This window comes from Pezoporus occidentalis, unplaced genomic scaffold (genome assembly GCF_034315485.1).
Source record: "Pezoporus occidentalis ecotype Australia unplaced genomic scaffold, CSIRO_AGI_Poc_V1 ctg8, whole genome shotgun sequence".
In the NCBI taxonomy this organism is placed as follows: Eukaryota; Metazoa; Chordata; class Aves; order Psittaciformes; family Psittacidae; genus Pezoporus; species Pezoporus occidentalis.
The window spans coordinates 12077326-12091257 of NW_026916158.1; the positions used below are offsets into that span (position 1 = coordinate 12077326).

The 13932-nt window shown below is 38.8% G+C and overlaps 1 protein-coding gene across 4 annotated transcripts; it reads left to right on the top strand.

Moving 5' to 3' along the window:
* The first annotated feature begins 3700 nt into the window (after positions 1-3700).
* ACTL6A (actin like 6A) lies at positions 3701-13645 on the top strand. 4 transcript variants are annotated; one of them, XM_062603264.1, is made up of 14 exons: positions 3701-3872; positions 4806-4882; positions 5077-5251; positions 5621-5721; positions 7049-7146; positions 7839-7933; positions 8165-8271; positions 8355-8444; positions 8616-8677; positions 8998-9112; positions 9506-9586; positions 10568-10663; positions 11729-11815; positions 12353-13645. In XM_062603264.1, the coding sequence occupies exons 1-14, from the start codon at positions 3848-3850 to the stop codon at positions 12431-12433; spliced, it is 1290 nt and encodes a 429-aa protein (XP_062459248.1). In that variant the 5' UTR covers positions 3701-3847; the 3' UTR covers positions 12434-13645. The 4 variants fall into 4 exon arrangements, with proteins under 4 accessions (XP_062459248.1, XP_062459249.1, XP_062459246.1 ...); XM_062603262.1 differs by lacking the exon at positions 3701-3872 and adding an exon at positions 4097-4355; XM_062603266.1 differs by lacking the exon at positions 3701-3872 and adding an exon at positions 4439-4460.
* Positions 13646-13932: the final 287 nt, after the last annotated feature.

A 13932-nucleotide genomic window follows, 5' to 3' on the forward strand; every position in this document is an offset into this window, starting at 1 on the left:
CCATAAATCAGTATTTGGATTCCAGCCCGAGGTAAAAACCCTGTCAGGTGTGGCCCCTTAGCATTTACCTTGTGTTTTAGCACTTTCTCTGCAGGAGGAGGATGACAGAGTAGTTATACTCACAGCACCCCAGTAGGGAAGGAAAGTATTAAAATTGACCAAGTATCCAAGTACTTCAGCAAAAAAAGTGGAATGTTGAGCCGTCGTAACAAAGCTCTTGACTGAATGAGTGTTAAAGACTATTTTGCTCTCCATCTACATACACTTTTTTTAGTTCACATAAACATTTAAGACCTCTTCTGAAAACAGGAAAAATAAAACCTTTAACATGAACTTTGCAATCAAGAAACAATAAGGAATACAGATGTTATGAATAACCCACTGTCACAACCAGTCTGCTGCCACATCCAAAAGCTGGCATTGCAGTCTGGGAGATTGCCTGGCAGTTGTATAGTAATGTTGAAAAGCAACAGGCCATCAGCCACCCAATGGGGAAGTGTGGCTTGTTGAGAAACAGAAGATCATTCTGTTAAATTTTGGCTTGACATACACATCACTTTCCACAATGCTTTATATTACCAAAAGGTGAATGTACTTGCTTGAAAAAATTACGTCTTAATGAAGTTTTAAAGACCTCAAAGAAATAATTAGGAAGCTTCAGATTCTTCAGACTATCATGGATTAATTTTTACTTACTAGTACACATAATTATTTGGTGTCTTGATTCGTGCCTCACTTTTACAGTGAGGCCTCTGTTTATTCCTATTGACAATTTATATTAGTATATGGCTCTAGAGTTATATATAATGAAACATGGAGAAAAGCAGTATGTGATATTCCCATGAAAAGCATGTAGCTCACATTATACCTACACTTGCAACTCCTGCCAAGGTGCTATAGCCATTTGTACCGGTATGGGAACTCAAATAAAATACATTCACTGTTTCTATCTACTTTGATTTTATAATTCTTGCTTCTGAGAAACTAAGCAAAAACAGTTAAAAAAAACACAACCAAACCAAAGCATTTGAGTATGCTGCAGACAGTGGTGGCAAAGCTCTAGATTTCATGTGCTCTTATACAAACATAGGATGATGTGCAGGAATTATTCACTGATATAATCCTAGATTTGCAGCACTAAGAAAGATTGGACTCTGCTGAAAAAAATGCCTGGTGTCTATTTCTCTTGTTCACTGAACTTTGTGTGGTTATCCCCATTGCTGTAAAGCAACGTCACTGTAAAATGTTATCAAACAACACATTTTCCACTGATGTAAATGCCTATGAAAGTGTGAGGCAGAGAAAAGACCTAGAGAGTTGTCAGCCTAAATTTCCTTTCCTTTCTCCTTCAGGCTTCTTGAAGATTACACAAATTTGATTTTATTTCCCTATACTTGTCAAATCCCGAAGCTTCTAGATATCAGAATGGTTTCCAGTGCACATTACCTTACAGTTCCATCCAGATCAGCCACTGGAGCAGTAAAGATGATCTTTACAGGCTCACTCTCTCTCCATGCCTCGCACAGCCACAAGCCTTTTTACCCTGGCACACGTCTTCCGACGGCATCACTGGGAATTCTTCTGTGTTGAAGAAATACTGAAGAAAAATAAAGCAGCAGAATGCTGTATTTGTTTCCAGCTTGCAGAGCAATCACAAGCAGCTCTTGTGCAGACAGCAGGATCTGGCTTAAAAGTGTCAATTATCATATGAATACAGTGAATAATTACTACAAAATAAAGTATAAGCAGGAGCTAAATGAAGATCATCTGGCATTGTAATTCCAAATTTTCTGAACAGCTTTTTCCATCTGCAATTAATTCCTCCTCCTCAAACAACTCTACCTTGAGTATTAGTGCCACATACTGGATATAGTGTTAACAAATTAACTTCAACAAATTTCACAATACAAAATCGGGATGCACTGACTTTGAGGTATAGTTAGTCAAAGAGCAGTATTTATCTTTCTAATGATAGCATGTTAATTTTGTAGTTATTTTATCAAGCTTATGTAAAAACTTCACATTTTTTAATTGCATGATAAAATTATGAAGTCTGCTCATTAAAGAAACAGAAAATCAAACTGTGTGCCAAATTAAATTCCCTGTCCTGGAGAGTTAGTAAGTCCAGACAGCTCCTGGTATTCTCATAATTATGCTTAAAACCCCCTTACTGTTGGATTTTACTGGTTTTTGTATGTTTTGATTCAGGATGAGACTTAAGGCGGAGGCAGCCTGACATTAACTACAGCATCTCAAGAGCTTTAGTCCAAACACACACATACACACACGGGCTGCTTTTCCCCTTCACTAGCACAATGGTTGCTGAAATTGGTCATAATCTGTTCTAGTCACAACAGTTTTACAAACTTCCTGGAAAAAAAAAAACAACACCCTACTGGGTACACCAAATGTAAATTTCACCTCTCCTTACCGGATTACATTCAGTGTAAATAAGATATCACTGAAACTTAAGTCACAACTTAGAAAAAAACAAACCCACCCCTTTGTAGGAAGTTCTGAACTTTCTATCAAAATAAGACAAAATGAGACTCATACCACTAAATTTTGTCTTACGGTGAAAATATAAGAAACACTTTTTTACCATATACAGTCTAATAATTAGTTGCTCTTAATGGCACTTGTTATTCTAACACTTTATAGGTAAATGTAAATGTAATAAAATTATCTTATGCTGACTAAATCTAATCATTTGGAGATCCTTACTATAGTATTACATAAATAAGCTATATATCTTATGTGAACTTGAAAAGAACACTCATAACGTCTTATAGCAGGCCACACACAACCAAACCAGCTCCTGTCCCCTCCAAAAAACAAAACCCTCATATAGGAACTCAAAAAGGTGCACACCAGGTGTGCTTGCACTTTATTCTCAAATTCGAATTTTACTCTTCTCTAGTATTAGCTCCTAATATTAGAAGTATCTCTATGATACACCTCTTTCTTCCATTTCCTTTAATTCCTACAACTTTATGTTTTCCCCTCTCTGGATACTCTGGCTGAACACCAAGCTTAGCCAAGAACTCTAACTCTAATGCTGTACAAGGCAACCTGAAATCCTATTCACAAGTTCAACTACTAAACTGGCAACTGAGCTGCCAAATTAAGACTGCCCAGTAAGCCAGGCAAGCTAGCCTCAGGGATCGAAGTCAGAGGTTCAAAGGAGTGTCCTAAGCCAGAAAAGCACACCACAAGGCTGGAATATCAATATATACTTCAATCACGTTTAATTTTCAGTTCAAGAGCCCAAAGGAGCAGCGGCGGTAGCAGGGGAAGGACTCATGGAAGGCCCAGCTATAGCAACTGCAGCACCTTTCCACAACCAGCCTCTCTCCCCAGAAGCTCTTTACTCACCCCATTCCTCTGCACCCATGAGGCGGCACCAAACCCACCCCACCAGCCCTCAGGATTCCAGAGCTACCTTTCCCCACTCCACCGAAAGCAGCAGCCTTCCCCTGAACCCTCCCCAACTCAGCCAGCATTCCCGCCGCTCCGCCGCTCTCCCCACACCCCACTGACCCCCTACACCACCTCTCCCACACGCTACGCCGACGCCTACTCGTTTACCAGCCCGCCCCCCACTTCCTGCCTCATGATTGGCTATCCGCGCCATGACTCCGCCTTCTGCCCATCGCGATTGGCTCTTGTGCCCGAGAGGCGGAGGGAGGGCCAGTGGCACGGGCGTTGCTATTGGCGGGAAGGCGACGGCCTGCAGGTTAGGCAGTGGCGCCGGCGGAGAGCGAGGTGAAGGCGCTATTGTTGCTTGGGTTTGTGAGAAGAGGAGCCGGCCGGTACCGGGGCTCGCTGCTCGGGCCCAGTGGCAGCCATGAGCGGCGGCGTGTATGGGGGAGGTGAGTCTGGCGCCGCCTCGCTTATCCGCCCTCCCCTCCCCCCCGCGACCGTTGAGCGCGGCGTCGTCCCGTGAGGCGGCGCGGGAGAGCCTCTCCCGGGCGCTTTCCGCCTCCCTGCGGCTCCTTCAGGCCCGGACTCCGCTGCCCGCGGCCCCTTTTCTCCGCCACGGAGCCGGAGCCCTCCCCGTCCTCCGTGAACTAGGCGGGGGGTGGTAGCGTGCATGAGGAGGAGGAGGCGGCGGGCGGCCTTGTGTCTCTGCCGGCGTCGTTTCGCTGCGATGCTTCCTCCGGACACCGGTTAAGCCGTGGTCTTTGGCTGAATTAGCACTTACTCGGGTGCCGAGTGGAGCGGGAAGGCCCCGCGCTTTGAAAACGGGGATGTAGTTTCTTCCCAGAGGACTTCTGCAGACTTCTCCGTGAGAATGAAAGCCCAGGTATTTTGTTTCAGGCTTTGGTTTTCTTCAGGACGTGCAGAGCAGCCCAGTGAGGATCGGGGCCCACGAGGATGAGGGTGCTTCATGTGACAGCTTTCACTTACAGACCTGGTGTTTTCAGGCCCCTCTTTCTAATTCTGATCACCTCCGGGAGGTCTGGGCTCACCTGGCTTCCTCTTGCTGTTATGCTAGCACTTTCTGAAAGTTTTACCTTGTAATCTATTTGGAGGCAACTGTGTTCTCCCTCTTATGTTTAAATTTACCTTTTACGTATGCTAATGGAAGATACTGCAATGTCTCAGTTAAAACTTATCTGCAATCTTCTAATAGCTCTCAGCTAATTAGAATTCTGTATAGAGAATTTTTTCTTTGCCTGGAAAAAGCTGCCTTGACTTGCTTTTCTTCTTTTGCAAGCAAAACAGGCAGTGGGTACGGAAAGGTCAGGATTGTAGCAGAGTATAATAACCATTCACAACCTCTCCATTAACAATCTTTTCAGATGAAGTTGGAGCTCTTGTATTTGACATTGGCTCGTACACAGTGAGAGCAGGCTATGCGGGTGAAGATTGTCCAAAGGTGAGGATCTCGTGACTTAATGAAAGTGCAACATGAATTTATGCCTTAAGTCTTGTTGTTTAGTTATGAGTTCTCAGAATATGTTGGGGTTTGTTCTGACTGTGTTGTATAAGGAAAGCTCTGAATTAATGAACAAAAACGCCACCCCAGACATTCATTTAATTCTCATATATTGCTTACCTTTTGCCTTACAGGTTGATTTTCCAACTGCCATTGGTGTGGTGCTAGAAAGGGATAATGGCAGTACTCTGATGGAGATTGATGGTGACAAAGGCAAACAAGGCGGCCCAACTTACTACATAGACACCAATGCCCTGAGAGTTCCAAGGGAAAATATGGAGGCAATTTCACCTTTAAAAAATGGAATGAGTATGGTCCTTTGTCATTTTGTATCTGTTTGTGAAATAGCATTGTTAGGCAGCAAAAAGTCATAGCTTTTATTTAAACAGGCTATGTATGGCAGCAGAAGCTATAAGAATGGATACCTGACTTACAAATAGCATGAAGTATGATTGGTTTACAACTTTCAAACTTTCAACAGAATTCTTGAAGTGTTATGATGATGATGATTACAGAATGAGAGAATTCTGTAGGGCTGCAAAGAAGTTTGTGTCTGCTGAGGGTATCTTTTAGCTAAAGAGCTGTACTCAAAAAAAAAGCTTTGGAAAACTTCTATCCATTTATGAAATGGAACAAAACTCAGAAGTAACTAATCCACTCACTTCAATGTTGTTACAGTTGAAGACTGGGATAGTTTCCAGGCAATTTTGGATCACACTTACAAGATGCATATTAAATCTGAAGCAAGCCTGCATCCTGTCCTTATGTCCGAAGCACCAGTGAGTAAAAAGCAGCTTTGCATTTCGATAAGTCTTGACTGTATCTTCTTGCTGACTCTATAAACATTAGTGTGGGACAAGTCTGGCACAGGCTTGTAGGTTACAAGTGTTAAAAGTTATCTACAAAAATAGCAGTTTTAAAATACTTTGCCAGGTTTTGAGAAGTAATCTGTTTAAGAACATGTCTAGGAAAAAAAAAAAGAAACACCAAAGGCCAAACCCAATTTGAAATAGTTTGTGTAGTTATATTAGAAAGTATTAGGAAGTATTAGAAAGTGTTATTGTTTTTCACATATTGAAAAGAAGTAAAAATTAAATATACTCTTACTTTACTGCCTAGAGTAAAAGCAAAAAGATGTTTGGATGTCTAAATATGTACTAAATTACACTTAATAAAATGCCATTGAAAATCTGTCACTTTATTCAGCCTTCTGACAAATACTACATGACAGAGAATAATGGAGAATTTTTCATTTTTCTGTCTTCATTTCTGTAAATGGCCCTTTGAGTAAGTGAAGTGGATGTAAAGAAATTTCTGGGAAAATGTATGGACAAGGTTTCTGTTGTTTAATACTGTGCAGCATATGAAGGACAGATCTTAATGTCAGAATACAGAGGATAGCCGTACAAAATTTATGCCTTTCTTTAATAAAATCTTATGAAAAGAATTTTCTTCTTCATTATTCCCTTGCATTGAATTGCAGTGTGTGGGGTATGGTTAAATTTGCAATGGCTATTTCATGTTTGATACCTCATTGTGTGTCTGAATAGAGGATCCTATTAACAGTCTCCTTAGAGAGCTAACCGTTACTTTAATGTATTGGCTTGGAAAAAGCTTCATGTTTTCAGTAATATGTAGAATATATATATGTATATCTCCTGGTTTAATCTCTGGTACAGTAGAACTGTATGAAAATACCTTGGAAACATGAAAATCTGGATTTCTTTCAATTAGGCAAGTTACTTGTATCTTTCCCCTTGTAAAATAGGCATGTTGCTTGGTTTATAGAATTCTTTGAGAGACTGAGACTTAGAAAGCTGTAGGAGTGTAAAGAAATCTGTTGTAACAGTGAAAATATGTATCATTTCTGTGTGATAGATAAGTAGTAATGTAGTAGAATTGGAATAAAAAAGGTTCTGAAGAAGTAAATTGCTAGAAATCTGTCTCTATGAATTTTGGTATGATTTGAAAACATGGCTATAATAATTCTAACTACTAGGGAAATATGTTAGCATTCTTTTAGTGTACTCTAATTGTCCTCAAGATAAACATATCTTCCCTTTGATTGTTTATTTGTGGTTTGGTATGTTTTTTTTTTTCTTCTAGTGGAATACTAGAGCAAAGCGTGAAAAACTGACTGAATTGATGTTTGAACACTACAACATCCCTGCTTTTTTCTTGTGTAAAACTGCTGTTCTAACAGCGTATCCTTTGGAATGTTTCACTGCTTCTTCCTTCCACCTACCCCAGGAAATTACAGTAAACTTCTTACAGGCAATTCCTAGTGTAACAGCGCATCTAACTTTTCTTCTTTCAAATTAATTTTTCCATAAACATCTGAGGAGGAACTAAGTAAATTCCATTTATGAATTTTAAAGCTGCTGAGCTCCCTTTTGAAATGCTCCCAATCTGACTATTTTGCTTGGAGGCAATGTCTTTTTATTTTTACTAGTTCTCTCTTATAGTTTTTTCCTATTGTATACCATGGGTAAGAACATTACAGACCTAAAATGGTGTTGTCCAGACTACTGAATACAGTAATTAGAGCTTGAGGTTCCCATAGCCTTAAGATTAATATTTGTAATTATTTTAAACTAATAACATGTTTTCAGCTTCAGACTCCAAATTAGTTGAATGTGCTTAGAGCTTGTTGCATAGTACTGACGTGAAGTCTCACCTTTGTACATCCAGAGCTCAAGTCAGTTCACAGCTGGAAGTTAAATGCCATTCATGCTGAGGTTGTGCACTTTGTAGACAAATGATGCACACTGGAAAACGGCAAATCCTTTTGTAGATCCAAGGAATAACACCCTGGGGTCCTAGTTATGCTGAGGCTGTAGACAACTTTTTTTCCTAAAGTGAAAATGACAATATTTTCCATAATCATTTTGGCTAGTTTTGCTAATGGGAGATCTACAGGTCTCATTTTGGATAGTGGAGCAACACACACCACTGCTATTCCAGTGCATGATGGATATGTACTTCAGCAAGGTAAAAAAAATCTTATGGCTGATAGCATTGTAGTGCCAAGGTTGAATTAGCTTGCTTTCTGCTTTTTTTTTGTTACTGTCTTTAAATCTATGCAACCCATAAAATGGGGGGGGGAACGACCCCAAAACATTCTAATGGTGTTCACTGGCAAATGGTTTGTTAGGAGAGTTTATTCATGATTTCGGTTCTTTCAAGGTGATGTTTTTTTTTGGTTCTCTTTTTGTCTTCGAGGTATTGTGAAGTCACCACTTGCAGGAGACTTTATAACTATGCAATGCCGAGAATTGTTTCAGGAAATGAACATAGAGATAATTCCTCCGTATATGATTGCTTCAAAGGTGGGAAAGTAATTTATTAATAAGCTTTTTCTTGAGGAGAGGTTTAAATGATTAACTGATGATCATGGTTTTTATAATCTCAGGAGGCAGTTCGTGAGGGGTCACCAGCAAATTGGAAGAGAAAAGAGAAGTTACCCCAGGTCACTAGGTCTTGGCACAACTACATGTGTAATGTAAGTAGACCATTTCTCCCACTGTCAGACTCCCCTAGCTGACCCATAAAGAAGTTTTGTTTGCAAGTATATCAGGTTTTTTTCTTGAAGAGCTAAATTTTTTAAGAAGTCAGTATTTATATAAAATCGAAGACTGAAATTCTTTTAACCATATTCTTCTTAACTCCATAGTGTGTCATTCAGGACTTCCAGGCTTCCGTCCTCCAAGTATCAGATTCAACCTATGATGAACAGTATGTCACTGTTTTCATTCTTGCAAAATTAATTATCAGTTGTGCATGGGGTGCTTAGATTGTTCGTTGCTGTTGGCTGGTTTTGTCACAGAGGTATTTTTTGGATATGTTTGTTTCTGAAAGTAGAAATACAGTGTACATACAGGTGATAGCTTTTTATTTGATATTCCAAGATGCATGACTTCACAATAAATATTGGAAGTATAAGTCATATAAATCACAATATTCCCATTTAAACCTTAGTTTATAATGCTAATTGGATAACTTAACATCCTGTTTACATAGCATTTTAATGTGTTACTTTCCGGCTGACGCTCCAGGGTAGCAGCGCAGATGCCGACAGTTCATTATGAGTTCCCTAATGGCTATAACTGTGACTTTGGTGCTGAGCGTCTAAAAATCCCTGAAGGATTGTTTGACCCTTCTAATGTAAAGGTAAAACAACTATGCTGTGTAGGAATTGGAAGGCTGTAAATTGCTAGACTTACACATGGCTTCCTTTTGTATGATGCTCTTAATTTCATAATTTGTATGTGTGTATTTACAGTGTGCAGTTCTGCAGGAAGAATTTGCCTGTGTTTTATTAAGGTTGGACAAGTGAAGAATAAAATGTCATTCAAACCGGGTGATGATGAGCTGAATGGGGGAATAGGGTTGTTTGGGTGGTTTTTTTTTGGTGTGTTTTTTTGTTTTTTGTTTTTTTTTGTTTTTTTTTACCTTCCGTAAAAATGCCTGTCTAGTCATACTTGTAAATTGAACTCATTTCGGGCTTTTATATGTCTTGCTCTTTTGAAGTGATGATGTATAGATTACTAATTTTAATTCTAGGGTTTATCTGGTAACACGATGTTGGGCGTGAGCCACGTTGTCACAACAAGTGTTGGAATGTGTGATATAGACATCAGGCCGGTAAGTGTTAGTCAGACCTCTATTGTTATAAGGCATAGATAGTTTTGTGCTGATAAAATTTTTTGGGACTAGAACACTGTTGATGAAGAAATGTGATTTCCTAGGATAATGATAAACACATGAGAATAATTCTCTAAGTATTACTTACACATTTGTATATAGGAATATGTACAATTACTGTTTTGTCTTACAGAATGCTAAATCAGGATTTATTTACCTAGTGTTCCTATCAGTATTTAAGTAGCTACTGTCCAGATCTTGTGGCTGGCACTGCATAGGGTGTGTGGTATTTGCTTCAGATGAGCATTTGGTGCTCATAACTGTGAGTGCCATCCTTGGACTTCTGGGCATGGCAGTTATACTTCCTAAATGTAACCAATCTTATGGAACTTTCTGTAGAGAGTAGAAGGAAGAAATGAGATTTTTAAAGGAAAACTTTATTCTTAAAACTATGTTCTAGCTTTCTCAATTTGAAAATATTCAAGTTTGATACATACTGCATGGGGGTTGTTTCAAAAACTTTTCCTCTTAACTGGCGTGGCAGGCAGGCTTAGCTGGCAAGGACATGGTTTGTGTTCACCAGCTGCAGCGTTAGTGAGACTGAAAACTGTTGCAGTGCTGTGGGGCTTTCCTTTGTGGTTGGAACAAATCAGCTGTAAGAAAACAATTTGGATACAGGAGGTATCTGTAGGTGTAGGGTTTCCTATACTAGAAAATATTCTGTGAAATCATCTAGAATTGTTAATCATGTGGCTTCTGTCTTCCTTGTATAGTTCAATATTAAGCTGTCTTGAAACTTTTTTCAAGTGATTAAAAAGTAATTGGACTGGGAGAGGTAGTATTGTTGCCAAGTGTGTCACACAACTGATGTATTATTGCTGTTGGTTAAGATATACCTATGTGCCGTTCCTCTATTTTGTGAAACAGTTTTTTCAGTATGATTTCAGAGTTAACATTGTAGGTTGATTATTCTCTTTTTAGGGCCTCTATGGCAGTGTGATTGTAGCGGGAGGAAACACTCTAATACAGAGTTTCACAGACAGATTGAACAGAGAGCTGTCCCAGAAGACTCCACCGGTAAAACAGCTCTTTAAATTACTTCATTGAGTTACTTATTATTTTGGGGTTTTGCCACATAAATACACAACCATGTGTTGTAACTCTGACTTTGTTAGGATCCCAACAGCTGGAGAAATTTCTCTGGGTAAGAAATCTCCTCCTTCTCTAAAGAAAAGAAAGAAGTCTTGAAAAAGTCTTGTATGACATGAATTTCAGCAGCTAACAGCTTTCTGAATATTTTACTTCTCTATTCCTGCTTTCAGATTGTGATTTTAAGTTCTGTAATTGTCCCTAAGCAGGTCTCTTCTTCCCTTGGTGGCCTCTCTTCTGAAGTGTTGCTGACTAACTTGAGGCACATTCAGTCATTCTGCCTGAGGTCTTGTCACTTTGTCACAGGGATTCTAGAGAGAACTTGACCTACTCATAGATAAAACCTTGTGATTTAACATACTTGTTTTGTTTTTTATCACTTGATGTCAAAGAAAATATTAATACCTTACATGAGTGTTCTTGAGAGCACATATAGCGTATGAAATTTCTTGAGTATTCTGAAAATATTCTACTCACAGTAACTCTTAAATCATAAATGTTATGAGAAGCAGGGAGGTAGTTACCTGCTGCTGCTGCTTATAATAGCTGAAGAGGAGCCCATTGAAATTTGAAGATTTTATTACAGTAAGGCATTTTGAAAGCAAAAGGAATGAATGGCTCCTGAAAGGACCAGCTGAACTGGAGCAATGTTAGAAATTTTAGTTCCAGTGCACATTTTAATTAGTCCAGTGTTAAAGATAATGATACATGCTGTATTATTGCTCTCTGCCTGATCTGTTTCTAGCCTTAAGCATTTGTTGCTGCTTCCTTTTGAGAAGCAATATAAAAGCTACACAGATTCTGTTCCACTGTGGCTATTCTTGAATTCTAAGTACAGGGCAAATGAGCATTATTGCAAGTTTAACAAAAATGACCTTTTCACTTTCATGTTAGTATATACACTGAGGTCTTTGTGTTTGCCTTTGCTTGTCCGTAAAGGTCACTAGCGTACTAGTTGTCTGATTTGTTCTTTCATTTACCTTCTCTATTCAGAGCATGCGTCTGAAGTTGATAGCAAACAACACAACAGTGGAGCGAAGGTTCAGCTCGTGGATTGGTGGTTCGATTTTGGCTTCTTTGGTTAGTAAACCTGTGTTACTGTGTTGCTTGTCCAAAAACCTAATTCTGCGTAAGCGTGCATTGCAGAGTTTGTGCTAACATGGCAGTCATAATCAATTTAAAGAACAAGACAACATGAGCATTCCCAATCAAAAAGTAACTCGCTGTGTTCTCCCATTTTTAATGGCAAGGCACAGGATTGAAATATGATAGGTAAACATGTCATTTATACAGTACATCTTGAAAGTAGCGAACTTGTAGAATGAAGCTCAGGAATATAATGCAGAAACAAGTTACTGAATACCAAAATGGTTTGTGGGGATTTAACATAGCAGTGAAAAGGGAGACTGAAATTGGCTTTTGGTACTGCAACTTCCTGCCTTTTGTTTAATTGCTAGCAATATAAATCTCCAAAGAAAAGATAAGCAGGTCAAGTCCTCTTAGCTTGTTTAATGTTAAGACTTGCTTGCTTTTCCACCTAGCAAAAGCTAATCATGTTTCACTTAACTTTCATTTGTTTTGTTTTTTATTTATTGAGTTGTTTTGTTTTTCTTGTAGGGTACTTTTCAACAGATGTGGATTTCTAAACAAGAATATGAAGAAGGAGGGAAACAGTGTGTAGAAAGAAAATGTCCTTAAACCTCTTACTGTGAAAACTGCTGCCTGCTCAGTGCTCCTTCTGTTTTATAGCTTTAGCATACTCAGGAATGGGATGGACTTTTTTTGTAGAAAGTTTATATTGGATTTTTTGCATAATTCAAGTTCCATTTTAACAAACCTTAGGAATTTTGAGACCTAATTGGTACTATCATAGAAAAAGGATGTTTACATCCCTTGTAAAGCAATAATTTACATAACAAGCATTTTATAATTTTGTATAAATGTCTATTTTCTCTAGCATTTTTTCCTGGGAACAGCTTTACAGGTTAGCTGATAGAGGCATAACCTTGCAAATACCTGTGCAAATCTATTAAAAATCTGTCTACTTTCACATACTGGTCTTCCTTGCTGGTACTTTGGCCTTAAATTGCTCTTATTTCTCTTTTCAGAAACAAAATTTGGTCTTTTTATATTTGAGCAACTTTGTGCATACTTGAAGAGAAAGTTACTCTTCTTTAAAAAGGGAGTTTGTTTAGTACTGTATTATAGGTGAATCAGTTCAGTGTGAGCTTTTACTGTCTTTTGAAATTGCTACATTCCATGTAGTGAATGTTACATTAAGCACTGATTTGCTAATTTTTTATTATGGAGCATTTCCATTTCAGTAAACAATTGGTGCTCTCCACGTGATTCCTAAGAATGTATATAATGTCTTTGTAATGTAGGCAAGAAGCAAAACTTGGTTTAGCCAGGGAAGTTAAAGAATTGTCTCTGCAAGACTAGGAGGATAGTCTTAGAAGACCTCAGGATGTGGCTTGAAATTTTTACAGGAAGCTGTAACTCAAAGGGGCTATTTGCTACTTGTTTGTTCTTGGTATAGCTCCGCAGCTGACTCACACTAGGGTCAGTAAGTGCCTGTTTTGGAGGAAGAGTGTGCACTCAGGGTCAGCAAGTAACATGATTTTTAATTTTTTGGAGGGCAGGAACTGGCTGTCAAGACACAGATCTATGTTGCTGTTAAATTTGCTTTAATTTACAACAGTGTGATGTTCTGTACTGGGACACAATGAAGTTTTGCTCCTTATCTTCAAAGTTGCGGAAAACCAAATACCGTTTAACTGACTTAAAAAAATAGTGTCAACAGTACTGCGACATTTTTCTATCCTAAAAATTTTGTGGGTAAGTAACGGTGAGGTCTCTAGTTGAAAATTTTCACATTACCTTCAGACAATAAAGTAATTTATCAAAACAGCCTGCTTTTGTCTTATCATAACCATTAGTTGCTTGAGACAAAGTTGATTGTTTCAGATATTCTCAGCTATTGACAAACCATATTTCTCTCACAAAATGAGGCAAACTTAAGTCAGCTACAGTAGGTGATACGTCACCAGATAGTGTTGTCAGACTGGAAGACAAGACTCAGTCTGGTTTGCATGGAAGTAGAATGTGGAATGTCAGTTGAACATGTATCCCAGTACGCTGCAGGGAGTAATGCTTTATAAAGTTAGTGTGGCATTGGTGAAGCATTGAGTGACTGA